This window comes from Theropithecus gelada, chromosome 1, assembly GCF_003255815.1.
Source record: "Theropithecus gelada isolate Dixy chromosome 1, Tgel_1.0, whole genome shotgun sequence".
NCBI lineage: Eukaryota > Metazoa > Chordata > Mammalia > Primates > Cercopithecidae > Theropithecus > Theropithecus gelada.
Window position 1 is genome coordinate 91,277,162 of NC_037668.1, and position 24,831 is coordinate 91,301,992.

The 24,831-nt window shown below is 36.4% G+C and overlaps 1 protein-coding gene across 7 annotated transcripts in view; it reads right to left on the reverse strand.

Annotated features, from left to right (window-relative positions):
• ITGB3BP (integrin subunit beta 3 binding protein) overlaps positions 1-24,831 on the reverse strand; it is an 86,913-nt gene that overhangs the window by 25,958 nt on the left and 36,124 nt on the right. For all 7 annotated transcript variants that reach the window (XR_003115597.1, XM_025356100.1, XM_025356110.1 and 4 more), the window contains one exon: positions 17,100-17,169. Coding sequence is in view for 6 of the 7 variants with exons in the window: in XM_025356100.1 (XP_025211885.1) it covers positions 17,100-17,169 (70 nt within the window). In the remaining variant the exon portion in view is untranslated. The remainder of the gene's footprint in view (positions 1-17,099; positions 17,170-24,831) is intronic.

A 24,831-nucleotide genomic window follows, 5' to 3' on the forward strand; every position in this document is an offset into this window, starting at 1 on the left:
GCTATGCCTTTTCACTTTCTTGATGGTGTACTCTGAAGCACAAGAGCTTTTACTTTTGATAAAGTCCAATTTATTTTTTCTTTTGTTCATTGTGCTTTTGGTGTTGTTATATAAGAATCTATCAACAAATTCAAGGTCATGAAGATTTATCATTATGTTTTCCTCTAAGATAGTTATAAATGGTTTTGGCCCTTATATTTAGGTCACTGATCCATTTTGAATTAATTTTTATATATGCTGTGAGGTAGGGATCCAACTCCATTCTTTTTTATAAGGAAATCCTGTTTCCCAGCAACATTTATTGAAGACACTATTCTTTCTCCATTAAATAAACTTGGCATCCTTGTCAAAAATCAATTGGTCATAGATGTATGCGTGTGTTTTGGACACCCAATTCTATTCCATTTGTGTCTATGGCTACTGTTATGCCAGTGCCATACTGTTTTGATTACTGTAGCTTTGCAGTATGTTTTGAAATCAGGAAACATGAGTCTTCCAACTTTGTCCTTTTTCAAGATTGTTTGGCTATTTGGGTGCAGGGGCCTTTGAAAACAGTATGCTGAGAATAGATAGGGCTCAAGGACAGTATCTCCAACTGAACTTTTAATGAACTCCCGTAGGCGCCAAGAAGGCGGGTAAATAAGAAAGAATATAGAAACAAGGTACTGAGTAGAAGGTTACATGTGGGAAAAGAAAGTTTGTTTTGCATTGCATTCTTTCTGCTGACGTGAGGTTTATGGAGTATAAATAAAGTGAGGCGGAGGCTCTGAGTGCGGCCGCCATGTTCTCTGTGTGTCTTTGTCTTTGTGTGTGTTCTTTCATTCTCCACCACTCCCGGTGCGGCCCCCAACAAGTGGCGCAGCGAGCAGGGTCAGCACGGGTGAGTAGGGGAGAACAAGTAGGGGAACCCCCTAGGAGCGGGTAAGGCTCAGATATTGTTAAGGGGAACCTTCTTAAGTTTTCATTATGGGAATTCCATCTCTCTGGCCTCAGAATATTTATGGCTGTTTCAAGGACTGTTGCTATCTATGGGAGTAGAAGTGAAAGAAAAAGACTTTGAAGCGATTGTTTGCCCATGTTGAATAACATTGTTACTGGTTTCAGTATCAGACTAAAGTGCAGCTGAATCGGAAAAAATGGTTACAGGTAGTAAAAGCTTTGCTTAGAGCTCTCCAGTTAGGGGATATTATGCCTCTAAAATTGTGGACCTTGTGTAACTCTATCACTCAGACATTAGAGTTACTTGAGACTGATTCGGAGTATGGTAATGTAGCCACAGGAGGAAAGGTATCTGAGGATTTGGAAAAATAAAATAAAATAAAATAAATCTGAAATGGAGCCCATGTGTGCCAGGGTAGCAAAAGGGGGAGAAGAGAAAAAGCCAGCTCTTCCTTCTTCTAAGGGAAATTCTGACTTGCAGTGTATTATGGAAATGCTTCAACAAATATTACAGATACATTCTTCTAATTCACCTTTGTGAGCTTTCCCTGTTTCTTTTCCTTCTGCCCTGTTAAAAGAGGATTTTCCAGTGCCTCCAACCCCTGGATTTCCTTATCTTTACCTTTGTTTGGCAAAGTTTTCTCAGTGCCTTGCCCGCCATTGGGGGAGGGAGAAAAGAAAAAAAAAAAAAAAATTTAAGGAGCTGGATCTGTTTCCAATTATTGGTGCTTCTTTTGTTCCTAATGCTCAGTTTTCAAATGGTGGCAATAATGTCCAATTTAATGCCTTACAAATTAAATTTTTAAAAGAAATGAAAGCTGCCATTTCTAACTATGAACCCCTATCCTTGGTCTTCTTGATATTTTTTCATCAGAAAATTTGATAATTTCTATAGACTGGAAGACTTTGGGGAAGGCTTTTCTTGATCATTCTCAGTGGTTACAATTGCACAGCTGGTAAATGAACAAGGCGCATGTACAGGCTAGAAAAAATGTTATGTGTGATCCCCCAGGAGCCACTGAGGAACAACTCACAGGCACGGGCCAATATGCTACTCTTAGTGCTCAGGCTGGTCTAGAAGATGTTGCCCTTACTCAAATCAAGACTTTGTTTTTAAGGGCCTAAAATAAGGTAGAGATAACAGGAAAATCTTCCCTTTCCTCTGTGAAGATTTTACTGGGCACAAATGAACAACATTCAGATTTCGTAGCCCGTCTTCGGGATGCTGTCTTGAAAATTAGGGGTGCTGACCTTGCTTCAAAAATTTTGTTACAAACGTTGTCTTTTAAAAATGCTTATGCTGACTGTCAAAAATTGTTAAAATCGTTAAAGGCCAATGGGGCCAATTTAGATAAACATATTAAAACTTGTGTTAGTGTTGGAGGGGCTATTTATAATGCTCAATTATTTGCTGGAGTTTTGTCTAAAGCCTTAAAAGGAAATAACAAACAAGGTGTTTGCTTTCAGTGTGGTAAACCTAGACATTTCAAAAAAGAATGTCATAAAAATTAAACACTTTTATCCCTCAAGGCAGAAAGCTGCCTTTAGAGGTGTACAAATGTTGTGGTAAAGGTCGACATTGGACAAATAAATGTCATTTCAAAACTGATAAAAGTGGAAATTTACTGTCTCCTCTCCTGGGAAATGGGAGCCGGGGCCCACAGGCTTGGGGCCCCAACAATTTATGTCACCAGGTCTGAAAGTGTAGTTGGTTTATCAGTCTTTACAAATGAGAAATATAAGAAAGGAAAAGAATGCACAAACTAACTAGGTTTCTTGTAATAAATCACTAAACTAGTCAAAGGACCAAAAAATACAAGATCAGCATGACTCTGAAGGATGTGAGATTATGGTTCTGCACTTGTTACATTAAAGAGCTAAAATTAATAGATGTAATATTAACAGTAATAACAGTAATAATAGCCATAGTATACTGAGTACTTACTATGTGTCTACTACTGTGAAAAAATCTTCACTTGCATTTAGTTCTTCCAACATCCCTTTAAGACTGACAAATTTTATAATTATTACCATTTTATAGACAGGAAAACAGAGTTAAGACAGTTTTATAAATATATCCAAGGTCATATAGCTATTATATTTTGAAAATATGACTTTCTGTCCCCAGAGCTTACATGCTTAACCCTTTCCTCTAGACTGCTCTATAAAGTACAAAAATGGTAGTCACCCTCCTTGGAATAATCGGAGGAAAGAAAAATCAATAACTAAGTAAAAGTTGTATCTCAGCACCAGATCCAATCCCAATTTCAAGTATCCATTTAGCCTTGGATAGCATCACTGTGTTTTGAAAACCAAAATCCGTTGAGTATTTTGTGCTCCACCATCTTTTACAAAGCAGATACTCTATTGAATAGTAAGCTACGAACTGAATTTCTGTACCTGTAATCACCTTATTTGTTTACAAATATTTGTTATTGACTAAATCTGCATTCAATACCCAGTGAGCAATGGCCTACAACATCAAGGAATAAATTCAAGTTCTCCTTAAGGATCCCACACCTTACCCCAGTTTCTCAGCTTTATGTGGCAACTAAGCAGAGCGCCGCTGCTGACTTAGTTATTACTCAGCCTTATACTTTGTCTCCTAATAGAGGAGTATATAAGTTAGCTATTAGAGTGTGTGGCCCTTTGCCAAAAGGACATGATGTTACTAATAAAATTCTTATTATGATTCAAGTCTCACAATTTATATGCCTAGAGGCAGGGGAACGTATTCTCAAAAGGGAGGGTTTGGTAGCACAGAAAAAACTTGTTTTTTGGGAAACTTTAGTTTCTAATCAAAAGCCCTTATGTTCATTGCACATTAATGAAATAGTTTTTAAAGGGTTAATTGATACGGTGGTGAATATGTCTATTATTTGTTTAAATTAGAGGCCTATACAATAGGAAAAAAGACAAGTTTCAGTTATACTCACTGGCTTGGGTGCTGCTTCTGTGGTTTATCAAGACGTAGAACCTTTAACCTGTGTCGGTCCTAAAGGTTAACAAGGTCAAGTGTTTTTTTTTTAATTTTTATATTGTTCCTATCAATATTAATTTTTGGGAACAAGATCTTTCACAATAATTTGCTGCTTTTTTAAACATTCCTCATATTTCCTCAGCTGCCAAAAATATGATATTCAAAATGGGCTACAATCCTTTAAACTCATAGCCACCAGTCCTATTTAGGTGAAACAGTGACCATTATTTAAAGAAATACTTAGGACTCTAAAAGAGTAAGTCAAAAAACAAATGGCCGAGAGGAATATGAAGCCACGTATTTCTGCATGGAATTCCCGTCTTTGTCTTGTCTTAAAACTATAAATGTTTACATTAAACCTAGGGAAAGTTTACAGCCTGGTCTTCCTAATCCTGCCCTTATCCCACAAAGTTAAAAATTAATGGTCATAGATCTCAAAAATTGTTTTTTCTCTATTCAGTTACAACATCTTTTTTCTATTCTAGAAGGAGACAGTCACTTGGACAGCTCACGTCATTTAACTCCTTTGGCTTTACAGGAACTCTAGCTTGTGGAAGAGCAACTTCAAAAGGCTCATTTACATTATATCCTTCCCGATGTTCCCCTTTCCCTTTGTTTATTTCATACTTTACATTCTCCTACAGGAATGATTCATCAGACCAATCGGCCGCTAGAATGGATCTTTTTGTCCAATAAAACATCTAAATGCTTGGCTACTTATATCGATAGTTTAGCTGAACTGATCATCAAAGGACGGCATCACTGTCGACAACTTTGGGGAGGAGATCCTTCCTTAATTATCTCTCAATTCACTCATAGTCAGATCATTTATCTTCTTGCAACTTCTGATTCTTGGCAAGAAGCTTCATCAATCTTGAGTTACAGTTTATCCTTATCCCTCGGTGCAACAGGGAGAATTGTTTGCTATTCTCATAGTCTTACTTGATTTCCCTACTACTGGTTGTAATATTGTTAGTGATTCTCAATATGCCGTTTATGTTACTTCTTATATTTCTCAGGCCACTTTATCTCTTTGTGCTACTTCTTCTCTTCAAAAACTCTTTTCCTTGTTATTTTCTACTTTGAGCCAACGTCGAGCTCCTTTATTCATCACTCATCTTCATTCTCATTCTCAACTGCCTGGACCATTAGTTCATGGAAATACTCAGATTGATTCACTTCTAATTGGCCACTTGCAGGCTGCAGAACAAGAACATGCTCTACATCACACTAATAGTTCTGGCCTTCAACGACGGTTTCATTTAACTCATAAATAAGCTCGTTCTCTTATTCGAGCTTGTCCTTTCTGTGCTCCTTTGAGCATTCCATCCTTCCATCCTGGAGTTAACCCGAGAGTTACTCAAGTTAATCAAATTTGGCAAATGGATGTTATACATATTCCTTCTTTTGGACGATTAAAGTATGTTCATCATACCATTGATACTTTTTCTCATTTTCAATGGGCCACTCCGTTGCCATCTGAGAAAGCTAATTCTGTTATTACACATCTCTTAGCTTGTTTTGCCATTATGGGCATTCCTTTTATACTTAAAACTGATAATGCCCCTGCCTATGTCTCTCATAAATTACAAGTTTTCTTACAGCAATACAATATTCAACATATCACCGGGATCCCGGGCAACAGTCAAGGTCAAGCCATCATTGAGCGCGCAAATTTAACTTTAAAAACTCAACTATTAAAACAAAAAGGGGGAAATGAGCCCCCCCCAAAAAAAAACCAGATTTTTTTGAAGGTTAACCTTTCTACCTTAATTTTTTTGATTTTGAAGGTTCTTTTTACCTTAATTATTTTTTGAATCAATGGAGACAATTGCAAGACTCCGCTGTCGTAACCCATCTTTCCTCACCTCCCTCGGTGATAGTCCCCGCTGACAATTTAAAGATTTGGTATCCTAATGAAGAAGGTAAGTATGTTCAAGGGCAAGTTCTAAAACAGGGACGGGGCTATGCCCTTGTCCTTACAGGGAGCGGACCTGAGTGGTTTCCTACAAGATGATTGAAACCCTGTTGAAAAGAAAACTGGATTCAGCATGCATTTCTTCCTTTGTTGGATGTGCCTCAGCGGGGGACTTATTTCCCTTAGTGAGGCTTTGTATGAATATTGCACTTATATTCCCTTTCCACCCTTGTATCAGGGAGTCGCCTGGGGAGAGGCGGAAATTAAGGTTTTTACCAATGACACTACTTGAATGCCGTCCCCCTATATAGACAAGGACAATATAGAACGGGAAACGGAAACTATAAACAACACATACCAATTTGGAGTGGAAGAACTTCCAATATGCATGGGAAATAGTTCTCATTGTCTCCAAAAATCGTATGAAGCCTGGGTTGTTCGCTATAATCATAGTTATGTGGCTGCTAATACTGTTATTGTAATCATACTGTATATAGTAATGAAACTATTCCTAGTTCTTTAACTTTTTGTCCTATTCCAGAGGTTTCTCCTAATATTGAGGTGCTGGAGTGGCAACTATGTCGGGGAAATAAAACCCGGATTTTATTAGAATACAATGGGATGCAAATAACTGATTGAAGTGTGCACGGTGATTTTCAAATAAAATTTAGTCACATACCTTTGAAATGGCACCGGGTAAATAAAAGTATTGCTGCTAACAATAATGAAACCTTGGTATGGTGTGAAGGAGGCCTAAGTACAGAGTCATCTTTGGAAGTTGTTAGCTGCAGGCGATGCCATTAGCACTTTTGTGGGGAATATGTCTCTTAATCTTTCTAACCCAACTAATTCCTTTCATATTCAGTTATATCGGAATACTTCTCAATATATTATTGCTTGTGTCCGTACGCCCTACCTATTATTAGCAGGGAATTTGATATGGGATAATAATACGGGAATTGTTAATTGTACAAATACGTGTACATTTTTGTCTTGCCTCAATCATTCTTGGTGGCACAACTTTGCTGGGGATATTTATATCCTCAGGGCTCATAAGGAAATTTGGCTACCTGTTAATCTTACGCGACCGTGGGGGGCATCACCTCTTGAAACTTATATTTGGACTTCTCTTCAGCGAACCCGCCGTGCCCTTGGACTTATAATTGCCTCGGTGATGAGTCTTGTTGCCATTGCCTCCGCTGCGGCTGTAGCAGGGCTCGCTCTTCATTAAAGCATACAAAATGCTGAATTTGTGCAGCAATGGCATGAACAATCTCACCGGTTATGGCTTCAACAACGAAACATTGATTCTCAACTTGCTGAAAGATTGGACAACATGGAGCAAGCGTTGACATGGCTTGGAGATCAGCTCACTGTACTCAGTACTCGGGTAACATTACAATGTGATTGGAATTCCACTCAATTTTGTGTAACGCCTGTGCCTTTTAACATCTCTCAAAATTGGACTGTAATCCGAAAATTATTAATTGGCCATAAAAATATTAGTTTGGACATTCAAGAGCTCACTCAGAACATTTCTGAAGCATTTCGACAACAATTACATGTGCTGTCTGGAACTGTAACCTTGCAGGAGCTGGGGCAACGCCTTGCTGCCTTTAACCCATGGACTCAGATAAAAACATGGATTTCTACAATCTCTGGAAGTATATTGCTTTGGGCACTTGGTTTGGGTCTACTTCTTTTGGTGATTCGATGCTCCCTCCGTCGCCACCAAAAACAAAAAGAAAACACAGGAACAAATATGGGCTACCTTTTTAGGATTGAGGCAAAACAAAATTAAAAGGTGGGAAATGCAGGGGCCTTTGAAAACAGTATGCTGAGAATAGATAGGGCTCAAGGACAGTATCTCCAACTGAACTTTTAATGAACTCCCGTAGGTGCCAAGAAGGCGGGTAAATAAGAAAGAATATAGAAACAAGGTACTGAGTAGAAGGTTACATGTGGGAAAAGAAAGTTTGTTTTGCATTGCATTCTTTCTGCTGACGTGAGGTTTATGGAGTATAAATAAAGTGAGGCGGAGGCTCTGAGTGCGGCCGCCATGTTCTCTGTGTGTCTTTGTCTTTGTGTGTGTTCTTTCATTCTCCACCACCCCCGGTGCGGCCCCCAACATTTGGGGTCTCTTGTAGTTTCATATGAATTTAAGGATAGGCTTTTCCATTTCTGCAAAAAATGCTGTTTGATCATTCTGCAAAAGAAATACAGGAATTACAGTGAATCTGTAGACTGCTTTGTGTAGTAGCATTAACATCTTAACAATATTAAATCTTCTTGCCCATGAATACAGAATATCTTCCCTTTTATTTAGATATTCTTTATTTTCTTTCAAAAATGAATTGTAGTTTCTAGTGTATAAGTTTTTTACCTCTTTGGTTAAATTTATTCCTGTGTATTTTGTCCTTTCAGATCCTACCGCAATGGACTGCTTCCTTAATTTCCTTTTCAAATTCATTACAGGTATATGGAAACTGATTTTTGTGTGTTGATCTTATACCCTGAAACTTTTTTGACTCTAGTTATTAGCTCTAGTAGCTTCCTGTGCACTCTTGGGATTTTCTCTATAGAAAATCATCTCGTCTTCAAATAAAGATTGTTTTACTTTTTCCCTTCCAATTTAAATGTCTTTTATTTCTTGTTCTTGTCTAATTGCTCTGGCTAGAATTTCCAATACAATGTTGAATACCAGTGGTGAAAGCAGGTGTCCTTGTTTGGCTCCTGATCTTTCGGGGAAAGTTTTCAGTCTTCCATATCTAAAATTTTAAATTGTTGAAAATAATTCTCTTTTTAAGACTGGCTTTCCTCTTAGCCTTTGCTCACCTACAGAATAGGCATAATATGGAATATAGGCATATATCTTCATCCTAAGATTCTGATAAACATTTTCAAGTAACTTATCCCTAGAGACCATCATTTGAGCAGTCAAGAGGAACTTAGAATACTGACCACTGGTTGTCACAATTAAATTGTATACATAATGCAAAACAAAACAACAAACATTTTTTAAAAACCAGTTCTGGCATAACTCACTACTATTAAAAAGGTTTTATTTGGGTTAGTACAAAAATAAAAAAAATACACATCTAAAAAAGTTACTCTTCTGCCTATAAGAGAGAATGAGCTAGTGATTAAAAATAAGTCCTAGGCTGGGTGCAGTGGCTCATGCCTATAATCCCAGTACTTTAGAAGGCCAATGTGGGTGGATCACCTGAGGTCAGGAGTTTGAGACCAGCCTGGCCAACATGGTGAAACCCCCATCTCTACTAAAAATACAAAAACTAACAGGGCCTGATGGTGGTGCACACTTATAATCCCAGCTATTTGGGAGGCTGAGGCAAGAAGAATCACTTGAACCCAAGAGGTGGAGGTTGCAGTGAGCCAAGATCATGCCATTGCACTCCAGCATGGGCAACCAGAGTGAAACTCTGTCTCAAAAAAAAAAAAAAAAAAAAAAAAAAGGGCCTATACAACAGGTGGGATCCTTGTGGTGATGGAACTGTTCTGTATCATGATTACAGTGGTAGATACAAGAACCTACACGTGATAAAATTGCATAGAACTAAATACACACACAAATGAGTTCATTGCAAAACAGGAAATATGAATACGATCAGTGCATTGAGTCAATGTCAATTTCCTGGTTGTGATATCGTACTACAGTTTTATAAGATGTTATGTTGGGAAACTAGGAAAACACTATACATGATGTCTCTGTTTTACTTCTCACAATGGCAAGTAAATCTACAATTATCTGAAAATAAAACTTACAGGACAGTCACCATTATTGCATTTTCATAGCAATGCCAGCTACAGCAGCAGCAAATTGCCAAGAGGAAGAAAAGCCAATCGCAGTAAATTATATATATTCCTTGCAAAACATAAAGGATATGGAAGTTCACATAAAATATTAATGTGTAGTTTTTTTTTTGTTTTTTGTTTTTTTTTTTTTACAAATGGGCTTTATTGACACGCCATTAACTATTTGTTTTGTGAAGAAAAAATTTTTAAACCTAAAACATGGAACTGTATTTTCCTGTTGAGAGGATTCTTACATTTAAAATTCTCCAAATTGATCAATAGGAATTGATTTCAGGACGTATTCATCAGTAAAAAAAAGCAAAGCGAAAAGAGTACGTCTGGTGTGCCATCTTCTATATAAAAAAAGTAAGAAAAAACAAAATGAAACTGCATAGGAAAGGTAAATAAGAAACTAATGAATTTGGTTACCCACAAGAAATAGGTAGTAGGAATGAGGGAGGGATTAATGCTACTCTGAGTATCCTTTTTTGGCAACAGTTTTGACTTTTAGGACTATATTAATGGCTTATCTCATTTTAAAAAGTCAAAAAGCATGAGAAAAAAGTAAAATTCACGATCAAGACAACCTATTTCAAATGAATACTTCAAATGATGAACTAATCCAAATAATTTATGAAAACAGTAATTTGACTGTATCTTTAATCTAAGCACAAAAAACTGCAAACAAATCTTGAATGCTTCGCAGGTTTGTTTTTAGCAGTGCTGTGAGCACAAGAATTCTGCAAGTATTTTGCGTGTGATGTAGGATTAAGCAAATGTGCAAATTTATTGCTGCTCTCAGGAGACAGAGATTTAGATTTGAGATGGGATAGAAATATGGAAAAGGGGAAGTCAAGGAAAAACCTTGTATCACTATGAACAGATGAATTTTTAAATGGTCAACCAGCAGAAGGTCAATTAATAAATACGGAAATGATGGAGTTAGAAAATTATGACTATGGCAATCATTATAGTAATAACTGACTCAGGCAAGAATCATCAATGTATGTTAAAACTACTGGGTGAAACATGACAAAGTACCTCGCCACAAAGTATTTATTAATTACAAAGGGAAAATGATTACTTTTTTTTTTTTTTTTTTTGAGACGGAGTCTCGCTCTGTCGCCCAGGCTGGAGTGCAGTGGCCAGATCTCGGCTCACTGCACACTCCGCCTCCCCGGTTCATGCCATTCTCCTGCCTCAGCCTCCCGAGTAGCTGGGACTACAGGCACCCGCCACCTCGCCCGGCTAGTTTTTCGTATTTTGTAGTAGAGACAGGGTTTCACCGCGTTAGGCGGGATGGGCTTGATCTCCTGACCTCGTGATCTGCCTGTCTTGGCCTCCTAAAGTGCTAGGATTACAGGCTTGAGCCACCGCGCCTGGCCAAATGATTACTTTTATAGTATATAAACCTGCTGAACATCACTGTAATCAAATGATTAAAATTAATCAATAATAGGACAAAATATCTCTTGATGTAATTCAACATTCTTCTATATTTTTGCCCCAAAATACATAACATGACTAATGACAAAATATCAGGCAAACACAACTGAGGAATGATGTACAAAAAACAGTCTACACTATTTAAAAAATAGGAATTGATTTCAGGACGTATTCATCAGTAAAAAAAGCAAAGTGAAAAGTAAGAAAAAACAAAATTTTTTTTCCTGACATTTCTGACAAAATGTCACTGTCAGAGAAGACAATAAAAGGTTAAAAAAATTGTTCTAGATTGAAGGAAACTTTAAGAACTATTTTGTAATATGTGACCTTGGATTGAATCCTGGATCAAGAGAAAAGCTGTGATAAAGAACATTACTGGGAAAATTTGAATTTGGAGTATATACTAGATAACAGTAATTATATCAATGTTAAATTTTCTGATTTTAATATTTTTACTATGGTTAAATAATGCTCTTCTTAGGAAATACACACTGAAGGATTTAGCGGTAAAAAAGGATGTCTGCAACTTCTCAAATATTCAGAAAAGTTTGGGTACCTATGTATGTGTGTGCACATGTGTGACAGAGAGAATAAAAGTACATGGTGACAAAATATTAACAATTTGTGACTCTGGGGGAGTGTTAAGGAATTCTTTTTAATATTCTTGTAAATTTTCTATAAATTTTAAATTATTTAAGAATCTAGAGTTTAAAAAATGTCTCTAAACTGTTAAAAGCTTACACAAGGTATTTATAGATATTTTACCCATGGAATTTTTTTCTTTTTTTTTCTTGGTAGGGCATTTTTCTGTCTCCCAGGCTGGTGTGCAATCTGGGGCGCTAGGGTGATCCTCCCATCTCAGCTTCCTGAGTAGCTGGGACTACAAGCGTGCACCACCCAGGCCTGCTAATTAAAAAAAAATTTTTTTGTAGAGATGGGATCTCCCTATATTGCTCAGGCTTGAACTTTTGAACTCAAGTGATCTGCTTGCCTTGACCTCCCAAAGTGCTGGGATTATAGGTGTGACTCACCACGCCCAGCCCAGTGAGAAATTTTGTTTGCAGTTCTTAAGCTTGTTTTCTACTTCATAAATTTAAGAACTCTACTTCATAAATTTTGTGTTTTTAAGGGTCTCAAGATTTTGGTTTAAATAAACAAAACTATGTATTTGTAAAAATAATTTGAGTCATGTTTCTATTCAAATTTGTATTTTTATTGCATTTAACTTTTTAAAAATTTATTTTAATTAAAAAAAAATTTTTAAGATTGGAAACCATCAACTTGTATTGACAGCAATGATGACTTTTCTTTGTAGCCTATGGTAGTGGACAGAGTGGGCTGACCCAGGATGTTTTTATCTGTAGACTAACAATGACATACATACTTCTAAATAGCCAACTACTTTTTCCTAAAATGGAGCTGAAAGAATTCATAATGGTAACAAATTAGTGTTACAGATACATATTTTAATATGTAAAGGAGCTTTCACCTTTTATGTGAACTTTGGTACTGTGAAGACAGAGGCAATTTTGTTTAGATTTACCCAGATACGTTTCATTCCTAAGAAAAGCCTCTTGGCAATACGTTTATTCAGTTCTGAGAAATGGTGACATTTTGGAAACTTCTTTCAGAAACAGCAGTCACATATGTGGAACACTGGATTAAAATGAAAAATGCGGGCTCTATTTAAGCCCATATTTTTCTACATAGGATCGCAACATAGGGTTAGGACATCCTCCCCTGACCCTACACATTTCCAAAAGAAAATCCAATTTTAGAAGTTTCTACTTGCCAAACTTAAAAAACCCAGTCACCTGAAAGTTAGCCAGCAGGGCATTGCCACCAACCCCAAATAAAGCTGTAGGTTTCATCACGTGCACCAGACAAATCTACAAGGCTAGTTTCAGTATTCCTCTTTTAAAGAATTTATTTTAAACCTATTATACCACACAGCATGTTTCAAACACTGACATATAACTCCCTAATAAGATAAAACAAAGGCAAAAAGGTTTATCTTATTAGAAACAAGATACACCATCACTCACAGTCTTCAAATATCACTGCACTTTAACTTTCATAATTTGACAAAGAATTCAAACAAGCTACAGACTAGTTTTAACAGACAAAAAATACCTTACCTGCAAGCAGACATGTGCCTGTCCTAAATTTTTTATTAGGTAAGAATTTTACAAACATTATTTATATTAGTGGTAATGGAGAGTATTGCACCTTCTCCAAGCTGCAGGGTGAGAACCACCAAGAGTGTGGTGGAACTTATGGCCCTTCCAAAGCCATGGCTCTTTCGGCCTGCAGATGTCAGCCTCCACCTCCTGGGCTCAAATGATTTTCCTAACTCAACCTCCTATGTAGCTGGGTCCACAGGTGCACACTACCATGCTTGGCTAATTTTTTCATTTTTTGTAGAGATGGGGTCTCATTTTGTTGCCCAGGCTGGTCTCTTAACTCCTTGCCTCAAGTGATCCTCCCTCCTTGGCCTCCCAGAGTCCTGGGATTACAGGCCAGTGATGGATATTGACTATTCACTAGCTTTTGGAAATAAGAAAATTTATTTAGAAACTTGTTTTGTAGTTTATAATCATTAACATTTAGTGTTCTCATAGAAATAGATTATTTGTTCTAATTGGCTAAGAATGTATTTAAAAAGCATCTTGCTTTCTAAATTATAGTTATTTTCTAGGGTTATTTTTTTCTTTTTTTGAGACAGGGTCTCACTCTGTCACCCAGGCTAGAGTGCATTCGTATGATCATCACTTACTGTAGCCTTGACCTCCTGGGCCCCAGTGATCCTCCCACCTCAGCCTCCCGAGTAGCTGGGACTACAGGCATGTACCACACCCAGCTACTAGGGAGGCTGAGGCAGGACAATAGCTTGAGCCCAGGAGGCAGAGGTTGCAGCGAGCCGAGATTGGATCATTGCACTCCAGCCTGGGCGACGCAACGAGACTCTGTCTCAAAAAAAAAAAAAAAAAAAGTATCATTTTCTTTTTTTTTTTTTTTTTTTAAGAGACAGGGTCTCACTGTGTCACCCAGGCTGGCATGCAGTGGCTATTTACAGGAGGGATCATAGTGTACTACAGCCCTGAACTCCTGGTCTCAAGCAATTTTCTTTCCTCAGTCTCCTGACAGAATTTTTTTTTTTTTTTTTTTTTTGAGACAGAGTCTTGCTCTGTCACCCAGGCTGTAGTACTGTGGCACGATACCAACTCACTGCAACCTCCCAACCCGGGTTCAAGTGATTCTCCTGCTTCAGCCTCCTGTGTAGCTGGGACCACAGGCGCCCGCCAGCACGCCCAGCTAATTTTTGTATTTTTAGTAGAGACAGGGAGAACTCCCAGCCTAAAGTGATCTGTCTGCCTTGGCCTCCCAAAGTGCTGGGATTACAGGTGTGAGCCAGCACACCTGGCCTGTTATTTTTATATGTTGTAAAATGTCTCAGCTCATACTTAAATTCACTAATTATAACACCAATTCATGGAGTGATATACTTAAATAACAGAGATCTTTAGAAACAAATATGGAGAGAAATTAATAAATTAAATAAACATAGGCAAATTCCTATGTGACTCATAACAATGGTTCTTGTTCTTCCCTTGCTCCTTGAAGCCCACTGCCATGGGAACTATTGTTTTAAAAGTCTGAGCTCTAAAGAAATTGATGGGTTTACAAGAAGAAAGAAGGAAAGACACTATTAAGTGGAGCTGATTCGGGGAGAAAAACAACAGGCTTGATTATCTGGTATCACTTTTGTCCAAAAACATTTCCTCCTTTGCTGCCTATTTACACTTTATGTAACTGCATCAGAAATTAATTCGGTTTAGCAGGCACCTGCTTTCAAATACAAGATTATCTGTGATTTATAAATTTTTATTTGCTACTTGCTTTCACTGTATATCCTTTTGTATAATTTGAACTTTTTCCTGTGTACATATATTTCCTATGTTAAAAAACATTAAATAAGTTAAACAAAAAAGAATGCTTTCCTGTTAATATCCAGTTGAGATCAGTTCACTGAGGAAACAAAAGCTTTGATTAGGAGTAGGAAGAAATAATTTACAACAGAAATATTTGTGGGGCAGAAAAGACTGAAACATGCAAATATTTGGAGCTGGAGGAGCAGTATGTCAAGGGAAAACAGCTACTAAAAGCAAATAATGGACAGATGTAGGAGATGCCAAACAATGAGGATTCTTTGAAAAACTCTTCTCTTTGTCCCTAAAGTATTTTAAATGGCACTCAGTTTCCACATCTTTTAATCTGGACTACTACCAAAACTATAGTTCAGCTATATCACGAAATAAATAGATCTGTGCCCTGACTCAGGGCTGTAACCACAGATTATAACACTATTTGCAAGGAAAATGCATTCTGAGTTCCATGTAAATGACTCCAAAAACATTTGTAAACATAACCCATTTCTAAATTGAGGAAGGTATATTAACTTACAGCATAAGATCATAAGCTCCCAGGCTGCAAGCAGAATCTCACACCTGTAATCCCAGAATTTTGGGAGGCCTGGGTGAGTGGACTGCTTGAGCCCAGGGGTTTGATACTAGCTTGGGTAACATGGCGAAACCCTGTCTCTGCAAAAATACACAAAAATTAGTAGGGCGTGGTGGTGTGGACCTGTAGTCTCAGCTACGCAGGAGGCTAAGGTGGGAGGACTGCTTGAACCCAGGAGGTTGAGGCTGCACTGAATGGCGATCACACCATTGTGCTCCAGCCTGGGCAACAGAGTGAGACCCTGTCTCAGCGCAAAAAAACAAACAAACAAAAAAAAACCAAAAAAAACCCATAACCTCCCAATGGGGAGAAACTTCATTTTCCTTATCTTTACTCTTTAGTGTCCACTGGTGTGGCAGATAGAAGATACACTGAAATGGTAAATGAGCTAAACATATGCACTACTTTGAAAATTTAACCCCCATTCTGCTTAATTCAATCCTTCTAGGAAGACGATACAAATACAGTTGTCCCTCAGTATCTGTGGAGAATTGGTTCCAGGACTTCTGCAGATACCAAAATCCATGGAGGCTCAAGTCTCCTATATAAAATGGTGCATTTGCATATAACCTATGCACATCCTCCCATATACTTTAATCATCTCTAGATTACTTATAATACCTAACACAATGTAAATACTACATAAATAGTTGTTATACTGTATTGGTTTAGGAAATAATAACAAGAAAAAAAGTCTGTATATGTTCAGTACAGATGCAACCATTCGTTTTTTTCTCAAAATATTTTCAATCTGTCATTGGTTGAATCCACAAATGTGTAATACACACATATGGAGAGCCATCTGTATTCTTTCCAGGCTTTTCCTACGTAGACAGTAGCTTTCTGCAGATAATGTCTTCATTCAAAGGAACCTCCGACAGGACAATATGAAAATGATTGGTTGCTGGCCTGTAGGCCTTCCAGGTTCCTCTAGATCTCTCTCTGCTGGCTTCACTGTTTCTAGTTCCATCCTGAACCAGCTATTTGTTAGACACTTTGTTCCTAAACCACATATTACTTCTCCATCCATGTAAATCTGAAGTAAATGTCTTACTCTATTTTACCCTGAGCTGGTCTATTATGCATATGCTGGGAGAACTGGGCTCAATGAGTATTAAAATTAAGGTGGGCGCCTGTAGTCCCAGCTACTCGGGAGGCTGAGGCAGGAGAATGGCGTAAACCCGGGAGGCGGAGCTTGCAGTGAGCTGAGATCCAGCCACTGCACTCCAGCCTGGGCAACAGAGTGAGACTCCGTCTCAAAAAAAAAAAAAAAAAAAAAAAATTAAGGCATCATATATAACCATTATAGAATATCACAAACCACATCACAACTAAGGTATTTTACTTATTTAAGAGAGAATATTTCAGGTCAGGTATAAACTATTAATTTCTACAAATAAATTCTTTTAAATGGTCACTTTAACAAATATGAACATCTTCCTGCAGAATACACATATGTAATTTCAAAAATAACAAACTTACTCATCATTGTCTTTTGTTGTCGATTCTTTGCTTTCAGTTAAACTGGGGGGATTCAATTTTTTTCTCTTTTCTATATATGTGTAATAAAGAAAAGGACATAAAGTTAAAGGAGAAATCATCAAATTTTAAATAGAATTTTGTCAAATTTTAAATAGAAAGTAAAAAGGTGGACAAATGGAAGGGAGGTGGGAAAAGAAAAAGTATTCTATTTTATTTTTTTTTCCATTTCCTATTTGCCTAATTTCTTATTCACAATACCACATAAGAAAAAATAATCTTTTGAATAAAATTTCCATTGAAGGTTGGCATATTAAAGAGAAATCCAATATGATTCCATAATTAGGTTAAAATGCATTAGTAAACTTTATTAGATAAAGGATACTTTCATCAAAGATTTTAATCAATGATATTATATTAAGGCTTCCAGTTTGCATTATTCCACCTCTATTTTTTTTCTCAAGTTAACAACAAGGGATTGGTGATACTGATACTCAGAAAATAGTTAAGTTCCTCATAGTATCATTGTAAAATAAATTTGATTTTAGGGGTAAAAGTACCTTTTAATTTTATTTTTAAATTGACACTAAATATTTATAGTATATAACATGTTCTGAAATATGTATATATTGTAAATGGCTAAACCAAACTAGTTAACATATCTATTACCTTACATACTTACCATTTTTTTGTGGTATGAACACTGAAAGTCTACTTTCTTAGCAATTTTCAACTGTATAATATGTTGCTATCAATTATAGTCAATTATACAATAATTGAACTTGTTCCTCCTATCTAGCTGAAATTTTTTATCATTTGGTCAACATGTTCCCAATCACTCAGCCCTCCCGACCAGCAGACCCTGGTAACCACCACTCTATTTTCTGTTCTATGATTTTGACTTTTTTAGATCCCACTTATAAGTGAGATCATGTGATATTTGTCTTTCTGTGCCTGGCTTACTTCCCTTAACATAATACTTCCCTTAACAGGTTCATTCACGTTGTCCCAAGTGGCAGGATTTCCCTCTTTTTAAAGGTTAAGAGCATTCCATTGAGTATATATACCATATTTTCCTTATCCATTCATCTGTTCATGGGCACTTAGGTTGATTTAGTATCTTAGCTATTGTGAATAATGGTGCAATGAACATGGGAATCCAGATATTTCTTTGACATACTGATTTAATATCCTTTGAATATACACCCAGTAGTGGGATTGCTGGGTCATATGGTAATTTTATTTAAATTTTTTGAGGACCTGAATCTTTAAATGTGTATTTATTTAGTAAATCCTTGGAAAGATCTAAGTATATCATTCATTATTTATTTAAGATAACAGGCTGGGCGCAGTGGCTCACGCCTGTAATCCCAGCACTTTGGGAGGCCAAGGCAGGCGGATCACAAGGTCAGGAGATCGAGACCATCCTGGCTAACTCGGTGAAACCCTGTCTCTACTAAAAACACAAAAAATTAGCCGGGCGCGGTGGCGGGTGCCTGTAGTCCCAGCTACTCGGGAGGCTGAGGCAGGAGAATGGCATGAACCTGGGAGGCAGAGCTTGCAGTGAGCTGAGATTGCGCCACTGCACTCCGGCCTGGGCAACAGAGCAAGACTCCGTGTCAAAAAAAAAAAAAAAAAAAAGATAACAATAAAATAAATAAATGGTTACATTCCATTTAAAATGCCATCTAGTTATCCAAGGTCACAGCTTATCTAAATTTTTACAAGTTTCACAAATTGACAAAGGCACACGTGAAGACATAGGATGTAACTAAGTCATAATCCTTCCATATGCTCACTGGGTTGAAATGTAAGTTTGTTTGATTTTATAGCTCTTGTAGAACATAATGTTTGTACTTATCAATGGTTAAGCAGATAATTGTTTTATGAGCTATTTAGTTGTTTGTTCTAGAGTACTTTATACTACCATATACACCAAGTACTTTAAACACATTTGATACATAATTAGCAAGTATTTGAGGATACATATTAGTATAGTTAAGATTTTCAGTGCCTTGCATATACTGGCTTTTGATGTTTATTGAATGAATAAACAAGCAAATGAATGAATAACCCAAACTGTTGACCACTAATAAAAAAGAGTCAAAAGAAACTCAATTTCATTGAGTCCACTTGTTCAGAAGTCGATTAATAATAACTCCTCTCATTGTTACTTTGAACCTATGTCTTCCTCAAAAACAATAACAACAACAACAAAAACCTATCATGTTACCCCAAAATAGTCTCTAATGGCAAAAGGAGAAAAAAGTTATAATTTAGAAATTTTGTTAAAGCACTAGTTATTTCTCTTGTTTATGAACTACGCCTTATTTGACAAGTCAGTATCCTTGTTTCAAATGGAATAAATTAATATGGTTAAAAATGTAGTAAAGAATGTAAGGGGAAAAGAATAACAATATTTTGTGATTTTAGAGAGTTTTGGAGTAATAAATTAAAAATCTGTCTCTGAAAAAAGTTAAGCTGAAAATGAATGTTTTGTGGAAAACCACAAACGAAAACCCAAATGTACCTTAAACCTTTATTTCAGAAAATCTTTGCCTAAAGGTCAATACTAATTTCCTGAATTTTGTACTATGCTGTTTGCATTCAGTAAGGCTCCAAAATTAAGTATTAAAATTACTTTGCTCCTTTAACTTGTAATTCGTTTTCACATTTCAGCACTAATAGCAAAAAATGTCAGGTAAGAAATAGTAAAGAATGTTATTTGAATTTTCACTAGGTATTCAATGCCTTTTTAAATATTTTTATTATAAGAGAACTAGTCAAATATCTCACCCTGTAAAAATGCATCAATAGTATTAACTTCAGTCTTCTCGTGGAAGGATTTATGATTTTAAATAATTTTCAGCTGTTAAATATGAAGAATTTTAATATTTCTAAGAGTAATACTTAGATCAGTTATTAGACTGTTGAGTAATACAACATATTGAGTAGTAAATGAGTTTTCCAGTTACTTAATACATTCCTTTATTTCATTCCATTCTATTAAAAAAAAGTAAGCACAATGAATATATACAAAAGGACTGTGGAATCTATATGGTATTTTTCTTGTGATATTATATGTAAAAGTGAGCAAACACTTGTGTATTTGACTCTCTTCAAGTGCAGTTTCACAAAACATTGGTGACAAATGTACCATCACTGAATCTGAACGAGATTCAGAATTGTATTTGAGCTTTTTGGTAAGGCTCCAGGGAGCTCTTTCCCTAACCAATGAAGATAGCTTTCAACAAATTGTTAACACTTGGAAGCACAATCAATAGTGATGACAATGGCTAACACTTACATGGTATTAACTAGGGCCAGGCATTGCTTTAAATATGTTACATATGATATCTAATTAACTTGCACAACTCTGACACAGTCACTCTTGTTCCCATTTTACAGATGAGAAAATAGAAGTACAGAATGGTTACATAACTTATCCCAGTCCATAAAGTTAGTGAGTGAGGATTGAAACCCAGACATTTAGCTGAAGACTGTGCTCTTAACCATGATGCAATGCTTATTAATAGACTAATGTAGGCTGGGCACAGTGGTTCACGCCTGTAATCCTAGCACTTTGGGAGGCCAAGGTGGGTGGATTGCCTGAGCTCAGGAGTTTGAGACCAGCCTGGGCAACACGGTGAAACCCTGTCTCTACTAAAATACAAAAAATTACCCGGGCACGGCAGTATGTGCCTATAATCCCAGCTACTTGGGAGGCTGAGGCAGGACAATCACTTGAACCTGGGAGGCAGAGGTTGCAGTGAGCCGAGATTATACCACTGCACTCCAGCCTGCGTGACAGAATGAGACTCCATCTCAAAAAAAAATAAAAATAAAAATTAATGTAAAGTCCAAACAGCTTTAGGCTGGTATCATGCTGCTTATAGGTACCCTTACTTTATAGTTGATAAATATTATAGGCAATCATTTTGGTCTCAAACAAAAAGTTAAGAGTTGGGAAAACCTTGATCCACAGAGGTTTAAGTGATTTGTCTAAGGTGGTCAAACAAAAGTTAGTAACTTCTTTCTGAAAAGGTTACTTGCATGTAGATCAAGTTGAGGCCTGCAGGCAAAGAGGTGAATGAGATACTGATACAGTCCTGCTATTCTTTTAATAAACCAAATTAATATTAATAAACTAGAGTGGTAGGTAAATAACCTCTTTAGAGGATCAACTCATGAAAAATAACAATATTAATTTTTTTTTTTCTTTTTTTGAGACAGAGTCTCACTTTGCTAGCCCAGCCAACCACTGCCTCCCAGGTTCAAGCGATTCTCCTGCCTCAGCCTCCTGAGCAGCTGGGACTACAGGCATGCACCACCAGGCCTGGCTAATTTTTGTATTTTTAGTAGAGACTGGGTGTCGCCATGTTGGCCAGGCTAATCCTGAACTCCCGACCTCAGGTGATTTGCCCACCTCAGCCCCTCAAAGTGCTGGGATTACAGGAGTGAGCCACTGCACACGGCTGAATGGTTCTTTTTCACTCAAAATGAAAACACCTTTATTAAGTCGCATAGATAGAAATGTAACAACATTCTTAAAATATTACTTACACTATTGAATAGAAGGTTATCACTGTGAAAATTGAAATAACTTTTTATCTACTAAAACAGTAATATTTGGGAAGCAGTAACAAAAATACAGGTTTTTTACATCTTTCATTCAGATTACTTTGTGTTGACTGGGTACTTGACAGTCTGATAACTGACCTAAGTGTTATTCTTAGAAATATTAAAACTTGTCATATTTAAAAGCTGAAAAGTATTTAAAAGCCTAAGTCTTTCCATGAAAATATTGAGATTAATATTATTGATCTACATTTTACAGGGTAAGATATTTGACTAGTTCTTTTACAATAAAAATGTTTAGCATTTGGCCCACACCTCAGATTGCTCACCACAGATTTAAGGAGATAGTATAGTAGTTTATCAGCTCCTTTACATATTGTTTGTTCCTTCTGCTACTTGAAAAAAAATCAGTCTTGCCAGAGGGCTACCATTTCATTAGACTTTTCAGAGAACTAGCTTTTGACTTGTTGCTTACTATCCTGTTTTCAATTTATAATTTCTCTTCATATCATTATTTCCTTTCTGCTTTGGGTGGTTCATTCTGTTGTTCTTTTTCAGTCATTCTGAGTTGAATGCTTGACTCAATAGTTTTCAATCATTTTTCCTTTTTAAATACAGTCATGAGCAGTATAACACTTTGGTGAGTGACAAACCACATATATGACAATGGTCCCATAAGATTATAACACCATATTTCTACTGTACCTTTTCTACTCAGATATGTTTAAATATACCAATACCATTATGTTTTGATTGCCTATGGTATTCAGTACAGTCCACTGTATAGGTTTGCAGCCTACAAACAACAGGCTATACCATATAGCATAAATGTGTAGTAGGCTATGCCATCTAGGTTTGTGTAAGTACAATCTATGATGTTCATACAATGACAAAATCACTGAACAACGCCTTTCTCAGAAGGTATCCCCATTGTTAAGTGACACAGGACTGTATATGCATTTGTAAGTACAGTTGGCCCTCTGTATTAGTGGGTTCTGTATCTGTGGATTCAACCAACCATGGATCAAAAATACTTTGTTTAAAAAAAGGATGGTTGCATCTGTACTGAACATATACAGACTTTTCCTTGTCATAATTCCCTAAACAATACAGTATAACTATTTCCATAGCACTTACATTGTATTAGGTATATAAGTAATCTTGAGATAATTTAAAGTATATAGGAGGGTGTATTGGTCATATGCAAATACTATACTATTTTCTACAAGGGACTTGAGGGTCTGTGGATCTTGGAAACTGAGTGGGATCCAGGAACCAATTCCCCAGATATGAAGGAAGGACTGCATAAAGCTTCCACCAAGAACTGCTTTAGTATAATGTAGGTATAAATTTCTCCTCTAAGTGCTGACATGTTTTCATTATCATTCAATTCTAAATATTTTATACTTTCCATTGTAATTTTTCTGATCAATGAATTATTTAGAAGTTTCTTGGTTTCCAAACATACAGGTTAAAATTTTTGGAGGGCTGCCTTTTCATTATTGATTCCTAATTGTATGAAATTTTAGTCAGAGAGTGTGAGCTATATGACTGTAATTTTTAGTAGAGTGAGACCTCCTCTGTAACTCCAAGCTGGGTACATTTTTGTGAACATTCTATGTGTGCTTTATTATATGTTGGGTATTTTTCTGACCACAGCTCGTTAGATAAGCTTGCTAATTATGTACAACTTGCCTATATCCTTCCTTTTTAACCTCTTCATCAGTTTCTGAAAGAGATAGTTTAAAATCTCCTACAATGACTGTGGATTTATCAGTTTCTCCCTTGTTATCCTGTCATATTTCATCATGTTTTGAGTTTTTTAGATGCACATATGGCTCAGGATCCTTTTATTTTTGTAGTGGTGAATCTTTCTCTATCTCTTATGAAAAGAGCCCCATTATCTTCAATAAAGCCTTTTAGGCGTAAAGTCTATTTCAGCCTATCTATTTTTGTAGCAACTACTAGCTTTTTTAAAAAAAGCTAGTATTTGCTTTGTTTTCTTTTTCCATTCCTTCAAATTTAATTGTCTTATGTCTTTTCTTAAAGTCTAATTAATTAAAACGGCTATTAATTAAAATGGCTAAAATATGTACGGAACATATACTATTAATATATGTCAAGTACCATTCTAAGTGCTTTCTGTGTATTAATTCATTTAATCCTCAAAATTCTGAGGTAGGAATTACTATCTTCTCCATTTTGCAGGCAAGAAAACAAAAAATACAATGAAGTCAAGTGATAGGTATCTCATCATTTGCCTGAAAATACAAGGACCTTAATGAGTTAATTGGTGCAGCACACCAACATGGCACATGTACACATATTACAAACCTGCACCTTATGCACATGTACCCTAGAACTTAGAGTATAAAAACAAACAAACAAACAAAAAACCACATCGTAACTCTTATCTGTTGCCTCCTTATCTTCCATGCTAGTGTGGTCTATTATTTGTTTTTCACCCGCTCTCCAATAGTTTGACTTTTGCTTTATAGTCAGCAAAACTTGTAATTAGATTAACACGTTTGCTAATTCACTTTTTCATTATTGCTTTTTGCAATTCCACTCCTTTATCTGAGGTTCACTTTACCTCTTAGAGAAATAACTTATTTTGTAGCTATTTTACTGAGAATCTGTGAGTGGCAAACTCTCTGAGACTGTCTGAAAATATCTTTATTTCATCCTCACTTCCTAGATAAAAACTCAACTGTGATTCCTAATTGATACTATTATTGCATTTTCTGCTGGAGTCTACTGATATAAATAAGAAGTTTATCAGTCTGTTATTCTCTTGTAGGTACTATCTTTTCTCTGGTTGCCCTTAAAATTTTGTCTTTGATGTTCTACATACAGTTTTGTCATGAAATAACTAGATGTGGATCTGTTTTACTTTATCCTGCGCAGACTTAGCATGCTACTCTAATTTGCACATTCTTATCTTTCCTTAATTACGAAAAATTGATAGTCCTTATATCTTAGAATACTGCCTACGGCCTATTCTCTGTATTTCCTCCTTGTAGAACTCCAACTTGGCAGATGTTGAAGAGTCTTATTCTGCCTATCATTTCTCTTTATTGTTTTATCATATTTTCCTTTTATCTCTCTGTGCTGTTATATCGTTATAGTCTGAGTGATTTTTACAGATCTATTGTCC